The 25,710-nt window shown below is 42.1% G+C and overlaps 1 protein-coding gene across 1 annotated transcript in view; it reads right to left on the reverse strand.

Moving 5' to 3' along the window:
• The window catches only part of ACACA (acetyl-CoA carboxylase alpha), a 624,740-nt gene that overhangs the window by 151,239 nt on the left and 447,791 nt on the right, over nt 1–25,710 (reverse strand). Inside the window, exon 46 of the mRNA XM_073542564.1 lies at nt 7,946–8,089. Within this exon, the coding sequence (XP_073398665.1) occupies nt 7,946–8,089 (144 nt within the window). The remainder of the gene's footprint in view (nt 1–7,945; nt 8,090–25,710) is intronic.

The raw sequence follows: 25,710 nt of genomic DNA on the forward strand, positions 1-25,710 counted from the left end.
TCATGAGACCCTTGACTCTCATGGCTTTCCTTATGGAGATGTACTTGCGTCTCTGGACCCACTGGACCTCCTGTGTGATTGCCTGCTGTTTGTGCAGGGCAAAGAAAGAACATTCTTTTCCCGAGTTTAGTATGACTCCGAGAAACATTTTTTCTCTTTCTGATCTTAGGCTTGACTTCTTTCAATTTATTACCCATCCTAGGTTCTGTAGGACCGATATGGTGGATGTAAGGTCCTGCTCCATCTGTTGGGGAGAGTGCCACTAGCAGCAGGTCATCCAAGTAAGGTATGATGAGGGTATTTCTTCCCCTTAGATGGGCCATGATCTCGGCTATGAGTTTTGTAAAGATCCGGGGCACCAAGGCGAGTCCGAATGGCAAGCAACGGAACTGGTAATGTGGTATTCTCCCGTGATCTTTTATCGCGAACCTGAGGAATTTCTGGTGAGCTCTGTGGATGGGCACATGATAATAGGCACTTTTTAAATCTAGGGTGCACATGACCGAGTCCTTTTTTATTAATGGTATGACTGCTTTCAGAAATTCCATCTTGAATCTTTTGTAGGTCATCCACTGATTTAGCGGCTTTAGATTTATTAAGGTCCGGTATTCTCCTCCTGGTTTTTTTATGGAGAATGTTGAGTAGTGACCCTGAAATCTCTGAGCATGGGGAACTCGGGTTATGGCCCCTATCTCTATAAGGTCCTGTACATCCTTTAACAGTCTTTGGTGGGTCACCTGAGACTGGGTCTGAGTTATGCAGTATCTCCTGGGTGGTCGCTCGGTGAACTCGATTTTGTAACCTTCTGCGACGGTATTCCGAACCCACGGGTTCCGGGTAATATCCTTCCAAATGTTTTGGAAGTAACGGAGTCTCCCTCCTATCTTCCTGGCGTCATTCTCTGGTAGGTCTTGCTTTCTGCTCCTGAGGAGAACTTCTCCCTCTTCCTACCTACGGGTAGCTCCACCTACCGGACTTTCCCTTTCCCCTATAGTCCTAACTGGGATGGGAGCAGGTCCTCCCAAAAAAAGGCGTTCGTTTAGGCTTTTCCTCCGGAAAGCCTTTTTTTGTCGGAAGCTTTCTCAAGTAGCTCGTCTAGCACAGTTTGTTTTTCGACTGAGTGTCTCCCGTCCAAGATCTCAGCCACAGCGCTCGCCTTGCTGCATTAGATAAGGCATTATTTCTTGCGGCAAACGGACTGATTCCGCCGAGGCGTCCGCCATGAAGTCAGTCGCCATTCTTAGGAGAGGTAGTGATTTTAGGATCTCCTCTCTGGAGGTTTTGTCTATAATCTGATCTTCTAGCTCCCCCACCCATAAGGTCATTGACCTGGCTACCGAGGTGGCTGCTATGTTAGTTTTCATAACTGCTGCTCAAGCTTCCCAGGCTTTCTTGAGGAGGTCTGCTGATCTCTTATCCATCGGATCTTTCAGGCCGGACGAATCCTCGAAGGGGATAGCTGTTTTCTTTGACACTCTGGCTACTGGTATGTCGATCTTCAGAACTGTCTCCCACACTTTTTTCTCTTCTGGATCAAAAAAAAGACGGTACCTGAAGTCTTTTGGGACTATCAGTTTCTTCCCCGATTCTTCCCATTCTTCCAATATCATTGCTGTTACATGTTTATTAACAGGGAATACTGTATTTCTGCGTGCTCTCAGGCCTCCGAACATCTCATCCTGGGTTGTTCGTGGTTCTGTAGAATCTTCTACCTTCATTGTATCTCTGACTGCCTGTAGGAGCATGTCTGTATCTTCCGCGGAAAAAAGGTACTTCTTCCTTTCTTCCAGACGAGCTGCCGAGGAACCTTCGCCGGAGTCAGGATCAGAATAGTCTGACACCTCTCCTTCCTCTGAACTCTGTTCCAGCTCCCATCTGGGCCTCTTAGGGCGTGGGGATTGTGCCAGTACCGTGACTGTGGACTGTACCTCCTCTTGTATCATAGATCTCATATTGTCCAGGAGAGAAGACTGTTCCTGTCTTAGGAGTCCTGATATACAGTCCTTACAAAAAAGATCAAGGTGCTCAAGGACTGGCGAGCCCAGTCACCAGACATGAACATCATTGAGCATGTTTGGGGTAGGATGAAAATGAGGAAGCTTGGAAGACAAAACAAAAGAATCTAGATGAACTCTAGGAGGCATGTAAGACTGCATTCTTTGCTATTTGTGATGACTTCATTAATAAATTGTATGAATCATTGTTGAACCGCATGGATGCAGTCCTTCAAGTTCATGGAAGTCACACAAAATATTAAATATGACTCTAATAGCACCACAACTTCATTCTCCAATGTTACATATATTTGTATTTTAGGTTATTTATTTGTTTTAATATCACATTACTTTCTGTGGCCGACAAAACTTTTGTCTTGCCAAAATCTGACCATTCTGTGTCCATTAAATGATCAATATTTCTGTATTGATGCCAATTTATTTTCTTAACCTAAACCACATGTCGGAGGGTTTCAGCTTTCAAAAAAATAATTTATGCAACCAATGGATGAATTTAACGTCAGGTTATAAGCTTTCATTTACGTAACATGGATTAGCGACATAACTTCTGTCAGGGAGTATATATATATATATATATATATATATACAAGTGCCTACAAGTAGTATTCAACCCCCTGCAGATTTAGCAGGTTTACACATTCGGAATTAACTTGGCATTGTGACATTTGGACTGTAGATCAGCCTGGAAGTGTGAAATGCACTGCAGCAAAAAAGAATGTTATTTCTTTGTTTAATTTTTTTTTAAATTGTGAAAAGTTTATTCAGAGGGTCATTTATTATTCAACCCCTCAAACCACCAGAATTCTGTTTGGTTCCCCTAAAGTATTAAGAAGTATTTCAGGCACAAAGAACAATGAGCTTCACATGTTTGGATTAATTATCTCTTTTTCCAGCCTTTTTTGACTATTTAAGACCCTCCCCAAACTTGTGAACAGCACTCATACATGGTCAACATGGGAAAGACAAAGGAGCATTCCAAGGCCATCAGAGACAAGATCGTGGAGGGTCACAAGGCTGGCAAGGGGTACAAAACCCTTTCCAAGGAGTTGGGCCTACCTGTCTCCACTGTTGGGAGCATCATCCGGAAGTGGAAGGCTTATGGAACTACTGTTAGCCTTCCACGGCCTGGACAGCCTTTGAAAGTTTCCTCCCGTGCCAAGGCCAGGCTTGTCCGAAGAGTCAAGGCTAACCCAAGGACAACAAGGAAGGAGCTCCGGGAAGATCTCATGGCAGTGGGGACATTGGTTTCAGTCAATACCATAAGTAACGTACTCCACCGCAATGGTCTCCGTTCCAGACGAGCCCGTAAAGTACCTTTACTTTCAAAGCGTCATGTCAAGGCTCGTCTACAGTTTGCTCATGATCACTTGGAGGACTCTGAGACAGACTGGTTCAAGGTTCTCTGGTCTGATGAGACCAAGATCGAGATCTTTGATGCCAACCACACACGTGACGTTTGGAGACTGGATGGCACTGCATACGACCCCAAGAATACCATCCCTACAGTCAAGCATGGTGGTGGCAGCATCATGCTGTGGGGCTGTTTCTCAGCCAAGGGGCCTGGCCATCTGGTCCGCATCCATGGGAAGATGGATAGCACGGCCTACCTGGAGATTTTGGCCAAGAACCTCCGCTCCTCCATCAAGGATCTTAAGATGGGTCATCATTTCATCTTCCAACAAGACAACGACCCAAAGCACACAGCCAAGAAAACCAAGGCCTAGTTCAAGAGGGAAAAAATCAAGGTGTTGGAGTGGCCTAGTCAGTCTCCTGACCTTAACCCAATTGAAAACTTGTGGAAGGAGCTCAAGATTAAAGTCCACATGAGACACCCAAAGAACCTAGATAACTTGGAGAAGATCTGCATGGAGGAGTGGGCCAAGATAACTCCAGAGACCTGTGCCGGCCTGATAAGGTCTTATAAAAGACGATTATTAGCTGTAATTGCAAACAAGGGTTATTCCACAAAATATTAAACCTAGGGGTTGAATAATAATTGACCCACACTTTTATGTTTAAAATTTATTAAAATTTAACTGAGCAACATAACTTTTTGGTTTGTAAGATTTATGCATCTGTTAATAAATCCGGCTCTTGTGTGAAGTTTGAAGGCTCTAACCTATTTGCATCTTATCAAACCTGCTAAATCTGCAGGGGGTTGAATACTACTTGTAGGCACTATATATTTTTTTTTTTTTCTTACACTTTTTTTTCATTTGTCCCTCTATAAGATTTTTCACTTTTTTCAGTCTTATCACTTGTAAAGCATAGGGATGCAGGAGCTTTGCTATGCTTTACAAACAGTCAGCGCTGCACTGACAGACAAACTTGCTACAAAATGCTCTAAGCAAGTTGTAGCAGGTTTGTTAGTGCTGGTGACCTTGATGTCATGAAAACATCGGGTCACCATGGCAACAATCGTTCCCTCGATGATGTTGCGGGGTCATAGATCGGAGACCAGAGGGGGCTCCCTCTCTCTTATTGCCGGCTAAATACTGCAATAGATATCGATTGCAGTATGTAGTGGGTTAAATTGCTGGTAGCGGTGAGTAATCGCTCCTGCACTGAGTGCCGGTTGTCAACTGTCAGAATCAGCTGACACCCAGCTACGATCAGACGTGCCTAGCCTCTGTGCACACAAAAACGCCATGACATAGCCATACATCATAGGTCAGTAAGTACCAGCCGACCATGATGTATGGATACATCCTTTGTCGGGAAGGGGTTAATAAATAATTAGCTGTCAGGAGATGGATGTAGCCGGGCCCCACTGGTTGCTGCAAATTTTGGGCAAATAGCACTACTGGATATCTTACAATTTTGAATTATGATGTGTCTCTCATGTGCTGCACTAAGTTTCTTTGGTTGACCACTGCGTCTAAAGTCTCCAACTTTACCTATTTCTTGTTGTTTCCTCAAAAAAGCTTAAAACAGCACAAACTGAATCCTCCGTCTGCTTTGAAATCTTTGCCTGGGGGGAGACCTTGCTGATGCAGTATAATGATCTTATATCTTGTTGCTGTGCTCAGTCATGCCATGGTGTGTGATCTGTGACAAACTGTCTCATCTTTGTAGTTTAGTTTGGCTGTTCCTCAGCTGTTTGTGTATCATTCAATGACCAATTCAACCTACATATGATCATGATGGTCATTATTACCCGTTTGGTAATAATTGGTATCTCATAGACCTGACAATAATCCTACAAAATACCTAATTTGGTGCAAGTTTCCTTAGAAGGAATCAATGCTTTGATGCGGCTTTGAAGGTAAAGGGTAGTCACACCAAATATGAAGTTGATTTAGATTTCGCTTTTGCTCATTCACTTTTCATTGTTAATTGATAACAGAATTTTTCCACACCTGCCTAAAACTTTTGCAGAGATAAACATTATTATTATTATTTATTATTATAGCACCATTCATTCCATGGCGCTTTACATGTGAGGAGGGGTATAAAACAAGTACAGTAATAACAATACAAGTCACAACTGGTACATAAGGAGAGAGGATCCTGCCTGCGAGGGCTCACAATCTACAAACATGCAGGTATGTTACACACACGTACTGTATACACATACATAGTATGCATTTTGTATGAGCAAAAGGACTGGAAATTAAGGTTTTTCATTCATTTCCATTGTTGCAAGTGTATAAAATACAACATCTAGCCATGCAGTCCACTTTTACAAACATCTGCGAAAGAATGCGTCGTTCTAAAGAGCTCACTGAAATTATGCATATTAGCAGCATTTCTGTACCTATTAGGTACATTAGGTTACCTGCAGTTTTTTCATTGTGTTTTTGTGTACTTTTTATACATAAGTTTTTATTGTGTTATTGATACTGCTGTTTTTGTCTCTTTTTGATATATCATGGTTTAAATAAAACAGCTTTGTTTTTGATATTTCATTGAAGTTGGAATTTGAAAAAAACTTTTTTGATACAGTCATGTGTTAATTACGTGTTTTAACCCCCGGATTTTCCACAACTAATGCAATTCCATGTAGAAAATCTGCATATAAAGCTGAGTGTACTTGCCAAAAAAACTGAAATGTGGCAGATTTCAAAAATGCACCGTAAGTCAGTTTATGCACCATATAAAAATACAATCAATGGCCATGAGATTTCTATAAGTCCCATCCACTTTGTGTCGGACAACAAAAATAAAAGAAAAATACGCAGCATCAAAAACTCACCAAAAACTCATCATGAAAATTTAACCTACCGTAATAGGATGCCACAGTTGCAATGAGTCAGTTTAGATAATTTCTTCCCTTTTAAATATTCTACGATCAAGTGTGAGCTGCATTTTTGAAAAGTGGAAGCATTTAACAACCACTGCAATTCGACTATGAAGTGGCAGATGTAAAATTAAAGAACGAGTTTGCCACGTACTGAGGCACATAATAGTCACCAATGCTCTTGCTAATTCAATTGCTGCAAAGTTTTGAACATCATCTGGCATTAACATCACCACAAAAACTGTGCACCAGAACTTGCAGGGCATGGGCTCCATGGCTGAGTAAATCTATACAAGCCTTATAATGCCAAGCACAATACGTAGCGTTGGATAGAGTGGTGTAAATCACGTCACCACTGGTCTTTAGAGCAGTGGATACATGTCACGAATCACACCTCTCTGTCTGGCAGTCTAATGGATAAGTTTGGGTTTGGACAATGCCTGGAAAATGTTACCTTGCCTAAATTCATTGTGCCAACTGTATACTTATGTGGGTGGAGAGGGATAATGCAAAGGGGTTGTGTATCAGGGGTTGATTTATGCCCATTTGTTCTACTGAAGGGAAATCCTAATGCTTCATCATACCATGACATGTTAGACAATTGTATGTTTTTAAAGTGTGGGAATAGTTTGGGGAATGCCCTTTTCTGTCCCAGTATGAATGTGACCTGGTGCACAAAGGAAGGTCCATAAAGTCATGGATGGGCAAGTCTGATGTAGAAAAACTTGACAAGACCACGTAAAGCCCTGACCATAACTCCAATGAATATGTTTGGGATGAAGTGTAACAGAAACTGCACAAGAGGCTCTTTTGTCCAAGATAGTGTCTGACCTCAAAAATGCTCTTCTAAATTCATTGGAAAAAAATTCCCAATTATACATTCCAAAATCTTGTAGAAAGCCTCCCCAGAAGAGTGGAAGCTGTTTCAACTGCAAAGGCAGAGTAAAGGCCCCGTCACACACAGCGATATCGCCAGCGAGATAGCTGATTTTGTGACGCCACAGTGATCTCGCTGTGTGTGAGGGAGATCAGCGACCAACCCCCCTGCCGGGTATCGCTGATCGCGCTCCATCGTCCTGGGCCGTTTTGTGATCGTTGGTCTCCCGTTGGCCAGCACGCATCGCTGCGTATGGCAGCGAGAGACCAGTGATCAGCGACGCTAGACGCTGGTTTCCAATGTAAACAGCGGGTATCTAAGAGCCACGCGGCTCTTGAATACCCGCTGTTTACCTTGGAAACCAGCTTGCTCGCTGGTCCTGATCGCTGGAGGGGCAGTCTATGTGACAGCTCACCAGTGATCAGCCTAACGATGTCCCAGGAATCCCATCCACGTCGGATCGTTGGTGGGATAGCTGGGACATCATTATGTGTAACGGGGCCTTAACTCCATATTAGTGCCAATAGATTTTGAATTGGATAGCAAATCAGCTCCTGAAAGTGTAATGTCAAAGTGTCTCAAAAACCCTTTATGCGTGATTTTCCACATTGCAGTGTAGCTATAGTCAAATTAACAGTGCACTTAACTCTTTATTACTTTTTGGCCATCTTATTTCTAGATTTTGTAGGGAATATTTCATCTTTTAATATTCTACCCACCAGCCAAAATTAGTTATACACCATACTAATTATTGTTGTAAGCAATACATGTTTGGTCTGAATCTGTACATTGTAATCTTCATATGAAATTTACCTTAGGCATATAGGAAAGCCACTGCAGAATTGTGTACACGCCATCAAAGTCATCATATACTGTGCTGTGAGTGACACCATTGTTGTGCATAATATGGATGCCACCAAGCTGGTTGTTTGATGTGTAGACCTCCCGACCCAGCACCTGCAAAAAAAATTATGAAATGCATTTTTTGAATAAATTATAGAAATACCTACATTCCACCACTGAAAATGTTTGTATAATACAAATGTGAAGCTTAAATATAAAAACTAATGGATAAACCATATGCAATAAAGTGCTTATAAGAAAATGGCTTTAAAAGTGGTCTAAGTTTATCTAACCCCAATATGTCAGGTACCTCTACAGAGGAGTGCAGTTAGATTGGCCCGAATAGTTAACCACTAAAGGTGGTCTTTTGAGCAATGAGACTTAAGTGTCAGTAGGTGGATGCCGATGGCATGTACTTAGCTAGAGGAGAATCATGGCTGTTAGAAGTGAGCGGATAAGTCCCAGAGCTCTGTTCCGGCCGGTAACAGGCTCTATGTACAGACAAATGTCCGGTAATCCTCGGAGAATAACGGACCCCACGTGGATGGCGTAGAGGTGGGGAAGTAGATAAAATTGCTAGACGCTCACCGGGCTTAGCGGTGTTAGAGCTTCATTTTGATTGAAGAAGGGTTACTACACATGCTGGATCTGTGCTCTATTCTTTGTCAATGAGACAACTAGAAATAGCCAAGTGCTATACTCCACTTTATTTTTGGCAGTCCCAAACAAAATGAATGAAGAGGAGGCTGAGTATGCGCACCTCTGCTCAATTCAAGATGGGCTCCACAGCACCGGTCTCAAAATAGCCAAGGCTTCCAGTGGTTGGACAGATGGTAGATAACGTGCAATTTTGGGAAAACCCCTTTGATTGAGCAAAATTAAAAAAGTTGCCTAAAGCTACCAAGTCTCACAAAGAAACCATGAAAGTAGAAGACCTTTCTCTTACGCCATCAAAGGGATGTTACAATTTTTGACCACTGATCATAATATCCAACAATATTTGTATTCCTTTAACGTACCCTAATTGCCCACATTAAAGTATGGTGCCCGCATACAGCGGCATTCACAACTAGACTCCTAACTGTCCTGATCTGTACATAGGTTACTTTAGTCTACCCATTGCATGTTTTACCATATAACTCGACAATTTATCTGAAGGCTTTGTTATAGCCAATGATTTCTTCATTGTACTCCTTGGCATTTTCAATTATCCAGGGTGCATCAGCAATAATATTTCTTGTTATTCTGCGTAACATAATTTCAACATCCAGCAATTTAGCTTGACTAGAAACGTTAATTTGCATTGAATGATTTACTCAAATTTTACTGGGTAGAATAAGAAGGGTAATATATTTCTGAACAGCATAAGAACATTTTAGTGATTAAAAGAGGTCTTTATTCGCAATTCAATAGTATAGTGTGGATGAGGTCTCAAGTATTTTGGCAGAATGTTTCCATTTCTACATATCGTATACCCACCCACCCCCTTTCATGATATATACTAAATACAATTCAAACTAATGCCTGAAAAATAAAACCAAATTAAAGATTTCATGGTGTACATGCCATAAAACAATAAGGCTCTAGAAAAAGAACGCGGCTGAACACAATGGTCTGCAGTCATCCCAGCCCGGTAGGCAAAGGGTTCATCTGTGTGCAAACAACACTACTCTTTTCTCATTCTCCTGCTGTCTCTTCCCATTTGCCCTCTTGCTGACTGATACACTGATCTCTCGGTCACTCTGCTTTCTGCTTCACTGAGTCCATATTACTAATAACACCTCCGACACGGCCAGTTTACCTCATGAAAGCAGGAGCACATCATTACAAAATAAACTCATAACTTTGACACTCTAGCAAATACACGTCGTTTGTTATTTTTATGACTCCAGGATTTTTTTCAACAGCTAGAGAGGGCATTACCTACCACTTCCGACCTTCCCGCTACTCCCATTTATTTTCCATACACAAAGAAAAAGAAACAAAACAACAGTATCACATTCTAAAATGATGGACAGAAGATGGCATCTCTGAAGGCTGCTCTATGCCCATAGAAAATGTAGAAAGGACATTACATTTTTTTTTCTACTATAAGGATTTTTCCAGTACACACAGAAGTTGTCCACACGGCTACATTAAATCAATACATATGTAAGTGTTTCTACCTTGCCATACATAAAGATCTCTGGAAGGATGAGTTGGCTCATTAACTGAATACAAACAACACATTTTACACTTTAAAGTGGTTTTAACCTATTTACCTGTAAACATAATCTACTTTTTTGTTCTATAGAATAGAAATGCACTGAGATATCTCGGGGAGAGCAAAAATATCATGTTAACCCACAACAAAAATGTCCCATGATCGCATCTAGCTGGTGTTACTCTGAGCAGCCTCTGTGGCCTAAATGTGTTGCCATTGCCTGCAGTGTCTCTGGACTTGTCTCCCACCGAACACATCTGGGAGGTCATTGGTTGGCAATTGCAAAAGAAGCTGCTAGCAGCGGATCTTGATTATTTTTCCAAGTGTACTCAGTGTGGCAGGACATTCCTCAGACAACCATTAATAACCTAACAGATAGCATGCCAAGGTATGTAAGTGCATGTATTTCTGCAAGTGGTACTCATACTCATCTCTGAATAAATTGAGGTGCTTTAAAAATTTTGTTTCCATTTTTTTCATCAGTTTCATATCAACATGTCTATCCATCCAATGATTTACAGAATTCCATGTCTTCTAAATGTTGGTTTTCCAATTACAATGTTGAGTAGTATAGCATATATTGGTATAAGTTGTAGAAGTACTTGTACAATCAACTATTTTATTTTATCCTGATGTACTGCATACTAAAATGTTTAAACTAGAACATAAGCCAACTGTGAGGGTGTGAACTACACTGCTGCCCATGATGGGTTTGTGTCGAGTATTTGATCCTGTGCAAAGAAAAGTGGATGAGATTTATAGAAATCTCATGCTCAGTGTGCTTTTTGTAAGCAGTGTAAGCTGACATGCGGTGCATCAATTTCTCTTGTGGGTAAGCGGAGTTTTTGTGTGCTGATCTTCCACATAAAATCACAGTAGATGTTGTAAATCCGCAGGTAAAAATACACGTTTTCAGTGCGTTAATGCTGTGGAAATGCGCTAAAAACTCATGTAACCTGAACATGACTGTAGGAATAAAAGTTTTATCAAAGCCATGTTATCAGGAAATATCAAAAAGAAATCAACTTCATTTAAAATATGATGTATCAAAAAGAGACAAAAACTGAAGAATAAAAAACACAATAAAACGCATCTTAAAAAATGCAGTAAAAACGCAATTAACAAAAAATCCCCCACAAATAACCTAATTAGCTAATAAGAGCAGAAATCTGTAATATCCCAATAAAATCACCAAATATTCATCATGGGAATCTAACTTAAGCTAATAAAATACTGATTGGCCGATTTTTCAACTGTCTTAACCCTGCCTAAGAAAAAAAAAATGCAGATTTTGGTTTGCAAAAATCCAACACAAAATTTACTTATTGTGTAATACCCTTTTAGTTCTACATCAGGAATAGTCTCAATGTTATTCTACGCAAGTATCAACAGCACCTATAGGCAGCAGACTACCACTTATTTTATGATATTTGTCACACAGCAGCATAATGGCCACGATGTGGGATAACACAGCATGCTGGTACTTTTACCAATACAAAAGACTAAATCATTTATTTCTATAGAGCCAACATATTCTGTAGACAGTTAGCACAAAAATTTAAAGTAACCAATAAATTTTGTTCAACTTCACAATTGTGTCCCACTTGTTGTTGATTCTTCACCAAACATTTACATTTGGTATCTTTATGTTTGAAGCCTGATATGTGGGAAAGGTTGAAAAGTTCCAGGGGGCCGAATACTTTCGCAAGGCACTGTAGATCGGGATTTAAGATGAAAATTGACCCCTTAACCACCTTGGGATTTTGCATTGTTTTTTGTACTATTTAAAATAATTTATTTTATTTTGAAACGTAATAAAAAAATCCATAAAAAATGCTACTTATACATAATCATTGTCAACATACCCCAAAGGGGAAAAAAACAACCATATAAAAGGTTAAATTAACCTCTGTAAACTTTTAATTTATTGCTGTGTATATAATTTCCAAGTGGAGAAAGAAATCTCAAATGGGGAGCAAAAAAGGCAGTATACAAAAATAGTTAAAATTCAAATGAATTATTGCCTAAGGCATTTCTCATATAACTCATGTACTCCTATTTGAATGGTCCCCAAGAAAGTCTCAATACAATTCCCACATCGTGACATCCAGCAAATAATTTAAGGTAAAGTTACCCAATCACACTAGAATCAGTAAATAGTATATCCGCAAGTTTACCTACTGGACTGAGAGGAGTAAAAAGTGCGACCGTGGTGGCTGTAAGCCCCTGCACCCTGACACGCATTTCGCCCGCTTGCTTCTTCCGGAAGTGAAGACATTATAACACACTGCGGGGCGGGATCTGGGGCCTCCGCAACATGCAGGCGCAATGGCCTGATGTTGGTTCTCGGTCAGCGGGCACTGCGCATGCCCGAGAACTCTTGTCACAGCGCAGGCGCCAGCATACAAACCAGGAGGAGAAGGTAGCGCACAGGGGCATGATGGACGGATGGGAGGTGGCGCCCAGACACAACAGGGGTATGATGGACGGCTGGCAGACAGCTGATACAGGGGGACACACCATACCTATGGGACGCATTACAGGTATGAGGACCTATTTATAAAAGTCAATATTTCTGCGTTACTAGGGGTCAGAAACAGAAGAGCCACCTTTACAGAGTGCAGCCTTAGTGCTGCTGAAGGTGGCTCTTTTACTTAAAAACGCCTGGGGGGGGGGTGACAGGTTCCCTTTAAACATTTTAGATTTTTTTTACTTTCCATATTAATATATACAGTTGAAACCAGAAGTTTATATACACTATATAAAAAGACACATATGCATGTTTTTCCTCAATATCTGACATTAAATCAGAATAAACCTTTCCCGTTTTAGGTCAATTAGGATTACCATAATTATTAATATTTGCCAAATGCCAGTATAATGAGAGAGAATGTTTTAAAGCATTTTTATTACTTACTACAAAGTCAAAAGTTTATCTACACTAAGATTACTATGCTTTTAAACCATTCTGTACTGCCCATATGATGATGTCATGTGTTTGGAAGCTTCTGAGTGGCCGAAAAGCCACTCTGCCAGGAAGAAGTCATTATCCAAAAGAAACATAAAAAAAGCCAGATTAATATTTGCAAATGCACACAGACATGTCCTGTGGTCTGATGAAACTAAAATTGAACTTTTTGGGCATAATGACCATCGTTATGTTTGGAGAAAAAAGGGAGACGCATGGAAGCCTAAGAATACCATCGCAACTGTGAAAGACAGGGGTGGCAGCATCATGTTGTAGGGCTGCTTTGCTGCAGGAGGGACTGGTGCACTTCACAAAATAGATGGCATTATGAGAAAAGAAGATTATGTGGCAATACTGAAGCAACATCTGAAGACATCAGCCAGGAAGTTAAAGCTTGGGCGGAAAGGGGTCTTCCAAATGGACAATGACCCGAAGTATACTGCCAAATTGGTAGCAAATTGGCTTAACCCCTTAACGTCCAATGACCTTTTATTGCCTGTTATTGGATGTCTCTCCCGCTTTCATAAGGGCTCCGGCGGTGAGCCCGCATCAAATCCGGGACATGTCAGCTATTTTGAACAGCTGACATGTGCCCGCAAAAGGAGCAGGTGGAATCGCGATCCACCTGCGCCTATTAACTAGTTAAACACCGCTGTCAAACGCTGACAGTGGCACTTAACCGATGCTTCCGGCCGCCGGGTCGGAAATACGCGCATCGCCGACCACCGTCACGTGATCGGGGTCAGCGATGCGTTGGCATAACAACCAGAGATCTCCTGGAGACCTCTATGGTTGTTGATGCCACATTGCTATGAGCGCGACCCGGTGGTCGGCGCTCATACCAATGCAGTAACTCAGCTACATATAGACGATATGCTCATCGTCTATATGTAGCAGAGCCAATCAAGTATGGGATGCTTCTAGCCTCCCATCAAGGCTATTGAAAAATGCCAAAATAAAAAAAAAGTCTTAAAAAATATGAAAAAAATAAAAAACCTAAACGTTTAAATCACCCCCCTTTCGCCCCATTCAAAATAAAACAATTAAAAAAAAAAATAACATACATATTAGGTATTGCCGCATTCGGAATCGCCTGATCAATAAAAAAAAGGATTAACCAAATTGCCAATCGCTAAATGGCGCAGGAAAAAAAAAATCAAAATGCCAGAATTATTTTTTTTTTGGTCACTGTGACATTGCATTAAAATGCAATAACGGCGATCAAAAGAACGTATCTGCACAAAAGTGGTATAATTAAAAACGTCAGCTCGGTGCGTAAAAAATAAGCCCTCACCCAACCCCAGATCACTATGCTACGGGTCTCGCAATTTTTTTTTTTTTTAACAAACTTTGGAATTTTTTTTCACCACTTAGATAAAAAATAACTTAGACATGTTTGGTGTCTATGAACTCATAATGCCCTGGAGAATCATAATGGCAGGTCAGTTTTAGCATCTAGTGAACCTAGCAAAAATGCCAAACAAAAAACAAATGTGGGATTGCACTGTTTTTTTCCAATTTCACCGCACTTGGAATTTTTTTCCCGTTTTGTAGTACACGACATAGTAAAATCAATGGTGTTGTTCAAAAGTACAACTCGTCAAGCAAAAAAACAAGCCCTCACATGGCCATATTGACGGAAAAATAAAAAAGTTATGGCTCTGGGAAGAAGGGGAGGGAAAAATGAAAATGCAAAACCAAAAATACCCCTGGTCGTTAAGGGGTTAAGCATAACAAAGTCAATGTTTTGGAGTGGCCATCACAAAGCCGTGAACTCTATCCTATTGAAAAGGCAGGTGCGAGAAAGGAGACCTGCAAATCTGGATAAGTTACACCAGTTTTGTCAGGAGGAATGGTCCCAAATTCCGACCAAATATTGTGAGAAGCTTGTGGAAGAATATCCCAAACCTTTTGACCCAGGCAATTCTGTTTAACCCCTTCACCCCCAAGGGTGGTTTGCACGTTCATGACCGGGCCAATTTTTACAATTCTGACCACTGTACCTTTATGAGGTCATAACTCTGGAACGTTTCTATGGATCCCGGTGATTCTGACATTGTTTTCTCGTGACATATTGTACTTCATGTTAGTGGTAAAATTTCATTCAAATAACTTGCGTTTATTTGTGAAAAAAACAGAAATTTGGCAAAAATTTTGAAAATTTCGCAATTTTCCAACTTTGAATTTTTATGCCCTTAAATCACAGAGATACGGCACACAAAAAACTTGATAACTAACATTTCCCACATGTTTACTTTACATGAGCACAATTTTGGAACCAAAATTTTTTTTTTGTTAGGAAGTTATAAGGGTTAAAATTTGACCAGCGATTTCTCATTTTTACAACACCATTTTATTTTTAGGACCACATCACATTTGAAGCCACTTTGAGGGGTCTATATGATAGAAAATACCCAAAAGTGACACCATTCTAAAAACTGCACCCCTTAAGGTACTCAAAACCACATTCAAGAAGTTTATTAACCCTTTAGGTGCGTCACAGGAATTTTTTTGAATATTTAAAAAAAAATGAACATCTAACTTTTTTTCACAAAAAAATACTTCAGGTTCAATTTTTTTTATTTTACCAAGGGTAACAGGAGAAATTGGACTGCAAAAGTTATTGTGCAATTTGTCCTGAGTACGCTGATACCTGATTTGTGGGGGGGAACGACTGTTTCGGCGCATGGCAGAGCTCAGAATGGAAGGAGCGCCGTTTGACTTTTTCAATGCAAAATTGGCTGGAATTCAGATCGGACGCCATGTCACGTTTGGAGAGTCCCTGATGTACCTAAACAGTGGAAACCCCCTATAAGTGACCCCATTTTGGAACCTAGACCCCCCAAGGAACTTATCTAGATATGTGGTGAGAACTTTGAACCCACAAGGGCTTTACAGAAGTTTATAACGTACAGCGGTACAATTAAAAAATAATATTTTTTCCACAAAAATGATCTTTTTACCCCAATTTTTATTTTCCCAAGGGTAACAGGACCCTAAAAGTTATTGTGCAATTTGTCCTGAGTATGCTGATACTCCACATGTGGGGGTAAACCACTATTTGGGCGCATGGCAGAGCTCGGAAGGGAAGCAGCGCCATTTGACGTTTTTGGCTGGAATTGAGATCGGATATCATGTCGCGATTGGAAAACCCCTGATGTACCAAAACAGTGGAAACCCCCCACAAATGACACCATTTTGGAAACTAGACCCCTAAGGAACTTATCTAGATGTGTGGTGAGAACTTTGAACCCCCAAGGGCTTCACAGAAGTTTATAACATAAAGCCGTACAATTAAAAAATCATATTTTTTCCACAAAAATGATCTTTTCACCCTCAATTCTTATTTTTCCAAGGGTAACAGCACCCTAAAAGTTATTGTGCAATTTGTCCTGAGTACGCTGATACCCCACATGTGGGGGTAAACCACTATTTGGGCGCATGGCAGAGCTCGGAAGGGAAGCAGCGCCATTTGACGTTTTTGGCTGGAATTGAGATCAGACACCATGTCGCGATTGGAAAACCCCTAATGTACCTAAACAGTGGAAACCCCCCACAAATGACACCATTTTGGAAACTAGACCCCCTAAGGAACTTATCTAGATGTGTGGTGAGAACTTTGAACCCCCAAGGGCTTCACAGAAGTTTATAACATAAAGCCGTACAATTAAAAAATCATATTTTTTCCACAAAAATGATCTTTTCACCCTCAATTCTTATTTTTCCAAGGGTAACAGCACCCTAAAAGTTATTGTGCAATTTGTCCTGAGTACGCTGATACCCCACATGTGGGGGTAAACCACTATTTGGGCGCATGGCAGAGCTCGGAAGGGAAGCAGCGCCATTTGACGTTTTTGGCTGGAATTGAGATCGGACACCATGTCGCGATTGGAAAACCCCTGATGTACCTAAACAGTGGAAACCCCCCACAAATGACACCATTTTCGAAACTAGACAGCCCAAGGAACTTATCTAGATGTGTGGTGAGCACTTTGAACCCCCCAGTGCTTCACAGAAGTTTATAACGCCCGGGCGTGAAAATAAAAAATTCGTATTTTTTCCACAAACATGATCTTTTAGTCACCATTTTTTTTATTTTCCCAAGGGTAACAGGAGAAATTGGACCGCAAAAGTTGTTGTCCAATTTGTCCTGAGTACGCTGACACCCCATATGTGGGAGAAAACTACTGTATGGACACATGTCGGGGCTCGGAAGGGAAGCAGTGCCATTTTGGAATGCAGACTTTGATGGAATGGTCTGCGGATGTCATGTGCGTTTGGAGAGCCCCTGATGTACCTAAACTATTGAAACTCCCAACAAGTGACCCCATTTTGGACACTAGACCCCCCACGGAACTTATCTAGATGTGTGGTGAGCACTTTGAACCCCCAAGTGCTTCACAGAAGTTTATAACGCTCGGACGTGAAAATAAAAAAATCATTTTTTTCCACAAAAATGATATTTTTGCCCCCAATTTTTTATTTTCCTAAGGGTAACAGGAGAAATTGGACCCCAAAAATTGTTTTGCAAATTGTCCTGAGTAGGCTGATACCCTACATGTGGGGGTAAAACACTGTTTGGGCGCATGGCAGAGCTTGGAAGGGAAGGAGCACCATATGACTTTTTCAACTCAGAATTGGCTGGAATTGAAATCAGAGGCAATGTTGCATTTGGAGAGCCCCTGATGTGCCCAAACAGTGGAAACCCCCAATTCTAACTCCAACCCGAACCCCAACACACCCCTAACCCTAATCTCAGCCCTAACCCAAGCACTAACCCTAGCCCTAGCCCTAACCCTAGCCCTAACCCTAGCCCTAATGGAAAAATGGAAATAAATACATTTTTTTAATTTTATTATTTTTCCCTAACTAAGGGGGTGATAACGGGGGGGTTTGATTTACTATTTATGGCGGTTTTTATTTTTGGCAGCTGTCGCACGCTAAAAGACGCTTTTTATTGTAAAAATAGTTTTTGCATCACCACATATTGAGAGCTATAATTTTTCCGTATTTTGACCCACCGAGTCATGTGAGGTCTTATTTTTTGCGGGACGAGTTGACGTTTTTATTGGTACCATTTTCGGGCATGTGACATTTTTTGATCGCTTTTTATTCCGATTTTTGGGACGCAGAATGAACAAAAACCAGCGTTTCATGAATTTCTTTTGGGGGAGTGCGTTTACACCGTTCCGCGTGCGGTAAATTTGATAAAGCGGTTTTATTCCTCGGGTCGGTACGGTTACAGCGATACCTCATTTAGGTCTTTTTTTATGTTTTGTCGGTTTTATGCAATGAAAACTATTTTATATAAAAAATAATTATTTTTGCATCGCTTTATTCTGCGAGCTATAACTTTTTTATTTTTTCGCTGATGATGCTGTGTGGCAGCTCGTTTTTTGCGGGACAAGATGACGTTTTCAGCAGTACCATGGATATTTATATGCGTCTTTTTGATCGCGCGTTATTACACTTTTTGTTTGGCGGTATGATAATAAATCATTATTTTTTGCTTCGTTTTTTATTTTTATTTTTTAAGGGGTTCACTAAAGGGGTTAACTAATGGGACAGTTTTATAGGGCGGGTCGTTACGGACGCGGCGATACCTAATATGTGTACTTTTATTGTTTTGGGTTTTTTTTATTTTCAAAAAATGAATTTATTGGGGAATATTTTTTTTTTTTTTTACTAATATATTTGGCGATTTTTTTAAAATTATTTTTACACTTTTTTTTTATTTTTTTTTACTTTATTACATAGTCTCAGGTGGGACATCACTGTCCTGTGACAGATCGCTGATCTGTCACATCACAGATCACTGTGACAGATCAGCAATCTGTCACAGGCACTGCAGAAGGCTTCCTCATGCCTGCGCTTTGCAGGCACGGAGGAAGCCAGCTTCCTCCAGGCCCCCGAAGGCCCCCGTCGCCATCTTGGATCCGGGGGCCTGGAGGAAAGGAGTCCCCCGCAGCAGCGCTGCACATTGCGCTGCCGTGGGGGGCTCAGGGAAGCACGGAGGGAGCCCCCTCCCTGCCGATGCTTCCCTTTAACTCCCGGTACACCGCGATCATGTTTGATCGCGGTGTGCAAGGGGTTAACGTGTTGGGGGCGGTCCGTGACCGCCCCTGACACATAGTGCCGGGTGTCAGCTGTGATAATCAGCTGACACCCGGCCGCGATCAGCGGCGCTCACCACGTGGGCGCCGCTGATCGCGCTAGACGTACTATCCCGTCCATGGGCATAGGGGCCCGGGTCCCATGGACGGGATAGTACGTCTGATGTCAGGAAGGGGTTAAAGGCAATCATACCAGATACCAATGAAATGGATGTTAACTGATGGCTTTGCAGTAAGTAATAAAAATGCCTTAAAACATTCTGTCTCTCTCATTAATCTGGCATTTGGCATATATTAATAATTATGATGATCCTAATTGACCTAAAACAGGAAAGGTTTATTCTGATTTCATGTCAGATATTGAGAAAAACATGCATGTGTGCTTTTTTATATAGTGTATGTAAACTTCTGGTTTCAACGGTATATACATAAAAAAATTCTGAAATCGTACAATTTTTACACTCCGAATGTCGGAAGAACTCAAGCAAGGCAACATGGTTCTTTACTATTCATTCTATTATAATTGTACCTTATAGCTTACCTGTCTTAGCTATGAGATTTATATGTACAGTTGTGTGAAAAAGTGTTTGCCTCTTCCTGATTTCCTATTCTTTTGCGTGTTTGTCACATTTAACGGTTTCAGATCACCAAACAAAGGTAAATATTAGACAAAGATAACACTAGTAAAAAAAAAAGCAGCTTTTAAATGAAGGTCTTTATTAATAAGGGAAAAAAAAATCCATACCTGCAGGGCCCTGTGTGAATAAGTGTTTGCCCTGTAAACCTAATAACTGGTCGGGCAACCTTTAGCAGCAACAAATGCAATCAATCGTTTGCGATAACTGGCAATTAGTCTTTTACAACGTTCTGGAGTTATTTTGGCCCACTCATCTTTGCAGAATTGTTGCAATTCAGCCACATTGGAGGGATTCCGAGCATTAACCGCCTTTTTAAGGTCATGCCACAGCATCAAAGTTGGATTAAGGTCAGGAGTTTGACTGGGCCACTGTAAAGTCTTACTTTGTTTTTTTCTTAAGCCATTCAGAGGTGGACTTGCTGGTGTGTTTTGGATCATTGTCCTGCTGCATAACCAAAGTGTGCTTCAACTTGAGGTCAAGAACAGATGGACGGACATTCTCCTTCAGGATTTTTTGGTACGCAGCAGAATTCATGGTTCCATTTACCACAGAAAATCTTCCAGGTCCTGAAGCAGCAAAACAGCCCCAGACTATCACACTATCACCACCATATTTTACTGTTAGTATGATGTTCCTTTTCTAAAATGTTGTGTTACTTTTACACCAGATGTAATGGGACATACATCTTCCGAAAAGTTCAACTTTTGTCTCGTCAGTCCACAGCATATCATCCCAAAAGTCTTGGGGATCATCAAGATATTTTCTGCCAAAACAGAGACGAGCCTTTATGTTCTTATTGCTCAGCAGTGGTTTTCGGATTGGAACTCTGCCATGCAGGCCTTTTTTGCCCAGTCTCTTTCTTATGGTAGCATCATGAACACTGACCATAACTGAGGCAAGTGAGGCCTGTAGTTCCTTGGATGTTGTTGAGGGGGTCTTTTGTGATCTCTTGGATGGGTCATCACAGCACTCGTGGGGTAATTTTGGTCAGCTGGCCACTCCTGGGAAGGTTCACCACTGCTTCATATTTTCACCATTTGTGGATAATGGCTCTAATTGTGGCTTGCTGGAGTCCCAAAGCTTGAGAAATGGCTTTATAACCTTTTCCAGACTGATAGAACTCAATTACTTTGTTTCTCATTTGTTCCAAAATGTCTTTGGATCAGGGCATGATGTCTAGCTTTTGAGGATCTCTTGGTCTACTTCACTTTGTCAGGCATGTCCTATTTAAGTGATTTCTTGATTGAGAACAGGCGTGGCACTAATGAGGCCTGCGTGTGGCTAGGGAATTTGAACTCCGCTTTCCAAAGATGCGATAAACTACAGTTAATTAATGTTTTTAAGGGTGGTGGGGGGGCAACCACTTTTTTACACCCTGTAGGTTTGGATTTCTTTTTCCCTTAATGATTAAGTCCTTCATTAAAAAAATGCATTTTGTGCTTACTTATGCTATCTTTGCCTAATATTTAAATGTGTTTGGTTACCTGAAATATTTAGGTGTGACAAACATGCAAAATAATAGGAAATCAGGAAGGCGGCAAACATTTTTCACACAACTGTAACTCATAGTAGTGGCACTATGTAGTGTAGTACAGAGTTTGGATCCTCACTGAATATTTTGTGATTATAGGGATTGTTTTGTTCTGTATAATGACTATATATATTATATATAAATCTATCTATCTCTCTCTCTATATATATATATATACACACACACACACACAATCTGTATCACTAGTTTCCTTAAAGAAGCACTCATCTATATTTTTTCTAAATTAAATATGCATGCAGTGGAAGTGTGAGTGTATTACTATACTCACCCGAAGAGGCTCTCTGCAGGATCTAGCACCGTTCTGCTCCTCTTATCAGTTGACAGTAGCCTAAGGCCTCTTTCACACATCAGGTTTTCTGCTTCAGGCGCGATCCGGCGCTTTTGACTAAAACCGGATCCGTCGAAATGCAATGCCAGATCCGGTTTCCCCCCCATTGACTTGCATTAGAGCCGGATGGCCATGCGTTTCATCCGATTTTCGCCGGATCCGGCATTGTGACGCGATCCGGCGTCTGGAAAAAACGGTGACTAACGTTTTTTGTATCCGTCGAAAAAGCCGGACACGCCGGATCCGGCGTGTCCGGCTTTTTCATACAATGAAAGCCTATGAGCGCCGCAATGCGCCGGATCCGGCGACAGCCGTATCCGGCGGCCGGATCCGGTTTTTTTGGTCTGAGCATGCTCAGTAGCTCTGCCCACAGGACATATATAAAAGCAAGACAATGGGACCCTCAGCCACACCCAACATGCCACCCAAGCCAAGAACCAGGAGCAGGAGAAGGCAGCAGACATCTGCAGCAGCAGCACCATCAGCACCACCCCAAATGGAGCAGCATGCTGAACAACGGGAGGGGAGTCCAGCAGCAGATGAGAGATGGTAATTATCAAATCCCCCATTCCTCCAAACTAGGGCTATGGAATATCAAGATATTCATTCAGCCCTTTGTTTCTCTTTATTCAACAGCCGCCCAATAGATGCAGCAGCAGCAGCAATGGCAGCAGCAGAAACACCACCCACAGCCATGGAGTCTGGCCATGAGGAAGACAGCACATCTTCTGGGAGCCCTCCCTCGCATCGTCAGTGTTTGACCGTAAGTTTTTATTTCCAAAATCCATCATCTCTGTAATATATGTGTATTCATTGCCTTTTATTTCAAAACAGGAATCACAAGATGAAGAGGAGCTCCCAGAAGAAGAAGGAAGGGGTGGACAGACACTTGGAGTGGGCTCACAATTGGTAAGTTTTTTGCATCAAACGCAGAAACACAACATCACACAACACATAGAAAACAATGTTCTGCAGACCACACACAGCAAACAAATGCCTACATCCAAAGACATAACATTTTTTGTTTTCTTCTCTAGTCTTCCCAATCTGGTGCTCGGCCAAGAGGTCCTCGCAGTGCCTCCCAGGGTCGTCGGCGACAGCAACGCGGCGGTCACCAGCGTGTAAGTATAAATATTTTTGCTTTGTTTTTTTTGCACTTTTTATTTCATTTCTTTTGTGGAGGCTAATTATGTTATTTTTGTCTTTTTCTTTAACAGCCTTCACAGCGTGCTCCCGACTCTGACGGTGAGGATGGAGGGATTGATGTCGACCGCCTCATCGATCTCGTCAGAGAAAGGGAGCCGCTCTGGAATATGGCTGACCGACGCCACGCTGACCTGATCGTTACCCGACGACTCTGGGAGGAAATCTGTTCGCTCCTTGTGGACCGCTGGGAGGACCTCGAAGCTCGGGCCCAGATTAAAGAGCGTAAGTATATACAGTACCGGTTGCTTGATTTAAACCTGTGTTTCCCGAACTCCAGTCCTCGTGGTCCCCACGGATCATGTGTTCAGGATTTCTATTTACTTTGGAAATCCTGAAAACATGACCCCTGGGGACCATGAGGACTGGAGTTTGGGAAACACTGATGTTGTATACTAACCACTTTGTCCTTTCTCGTTTCAGGGGAGAGAATTGTGAAGCGGTGGCGGTCTGTGAGGGATCGTTTCAAGAAGGAGTTCAATAAAGAGATGCGGGCCCCGAGTGGATCTGGAGGACGCAGGAGCAAGTACAAGTACGCACGAGCCCTGTCGTTCCTCCGGGAGACAATGCTCACCAGAAGGTAAATATTACACACCACATGTGACAAAAAAATGTTTAGATGTAACTTTTTTTTTTCAGCCAGGGCCATACCATGTCACTATTTTAATTGTTCTTTTTTCTCTTTATTCCACAGCACGGTGAGCAGCACTCGGGAGCCTGCACGATTGGACCCTTCTGAGGCGATCCCTGAGGAGACCGGCACCGAGGGAGACTTCGACCGCCCCGGTACATCTGCACCTTCCCAGCCTTCCCACACATTCGACCCATCTGTCCCATCCACCAGCACAGGAGCATCGTGGCCGCCTACATTACATGAAGCTGCTGGTGAGGAGATCGCTTTCCCTTTACCCCACCCTTCTGCCCCTGCCACCTCTAGTACACCTGCGGGTACTGGGCGGCAGCGGCAGAGGGGTCAGGAAAAGACTTATGCGCCAGAGTTCTTGCATCTGAATGCATCTTTCCAGAACTGTCTAAAAGTCTTGTCAGAGCAAATCTCCGCAGGCTATCAGCAGATCAACTCCAGCATTCTGGAGGTGAAGACACTTCTGCAAACCATGCATTCAGAAGCAAGATCTTCGCCAAACCACACCTTTTTCAGGTCTGTTGTGGAGCGCATGGAAACGCTCTCTCCTGCCCAGCAGATGCATGTAATGCATTCATGCCACGCTGATCTCCAGCAAGTTACCTCCCAACCTCCTCCTCCCACCACAGTAGTTCCTCCACCTGCACCCCCTCCAGCCACTTTCCATCCTCCCCCTCCTATTACATCTACACCCCCACCAGCCACTTTCCATCCTCCCCCTCCTATTACATACCATCCACCTCCCCAGCACCATCCACCTCCCCAGCACCATCCACCTCCCCAGCACCATCAACCTCCACAGCACCAGCAACCTCCCCAGTACCAGCAACCTCCCCAGTACCAGCAACCTCCCCAGTACCAGCAACCTCCCCAGTACCAGCAACCTCCCCAGTAACAGCAACCTCCCCAGTACCTGCAAACTCCCCAGTACCAGCAACCTCCCCAGTACCAGCAACCTCCCCAGTACCAGACATCTCCCCACTTCCAGCAACCTGCACCGTACCAGACATCTCCCCACTTCCAGCAACCTGCCCCGTACCAGACATCTCCCCACTTCCAGCAACCTGCCCCGTACCAGACATCTCCCCACTTCCAGCAACCTGCCCCGTACCAAACTCCTTCCCCATACAACTTGCCATCAACATCATCTGCTCCTACAGTCCCTGCCCAACCCTCCACTCCACCACCCACCACCTCTTCTGCTTCCCACATGTCCACCCATTCTGTAGTTTTTTCCACACCTTCACCTCTAACTGTTCCTTCCCCACCACGATCCCAGTCCTCTCTCCACACTCCCAGTGTCGAAGTGTCCCGCAGCCCCTACAGCAGTATTTCCACCACACACTACACAGATTTATAATGTGTGTATTTAAATAAAAATGACCAGTTTTATGGTTTCAGTTTTATAGTTTCAAAGCTTTATTAAACAAGTTTATTAAAATTTTAAAAAAGTTTACTAAAAAAAACATTTTTCAATAAAAGTTAAATTATTTTACACTGGTTGTCTGTCATTTCTTTCTGCGGCGAAAAAGGTTAAATACAGGGTATTTAAAAGGTGAAATGGTATTCAAAACTAGGTATATAACTGGGTAAATTTTAGCTTTTTGCCACAGTTGTGTTCCTGGTTGTGTTTGAAGCAAAGTATTTCACCTAAAAAGTTGTGTTTATTGTTGGTGATTTCCTAACAATGTACACAACTTTTGTTAAAAGGTGAAATACTTTGCATAAAACACAACCAGGTACACACCTGTGGCCTAAAGCTAAAAATAGAGACCATGACAAGATAGCCAACTTTGGTTGGCAAAGGTATATACTGTTGGTACAGAAGGTACACAAGTTTGGTTGGGCACAAATCTTTCACACTCTGTCATCCTGCCAGTGTACTCTGCCTTGAGGTGACAAAGTATAGTGCAAAATTGTCCCTCATTACTGAAACCGTCACAGAACTTCTAGTGGTAATGTCATGGTAATCTTGCAAGGTGGTTTCTTCAGAGGTGTCCTCAATGGAAATGGGTTCCTTGCAGATAACAAAATTGTGGAGTACCACGCACGCTTTGATCACCTCGTCCACAGTTTCTGTCTTGAGG

This window comes from Dendrobates tinctorius, unplaced genomic scaffold (genome assembly GCF_039654945.1).
Source record: "Dendrobates tinctorius isolate UK_male_01 unplaced genomic scaffold, ASM3965494v1 ptg000127l, whole genome shotgun sequence".
NCBI classification, from domain to species: domain Eukaryota; kingdom Metazoa; phylum Chordata; class Amphibia; order Anura; family Dendrobatidae; genus Dendrobates; species Dendrobates tinctorius.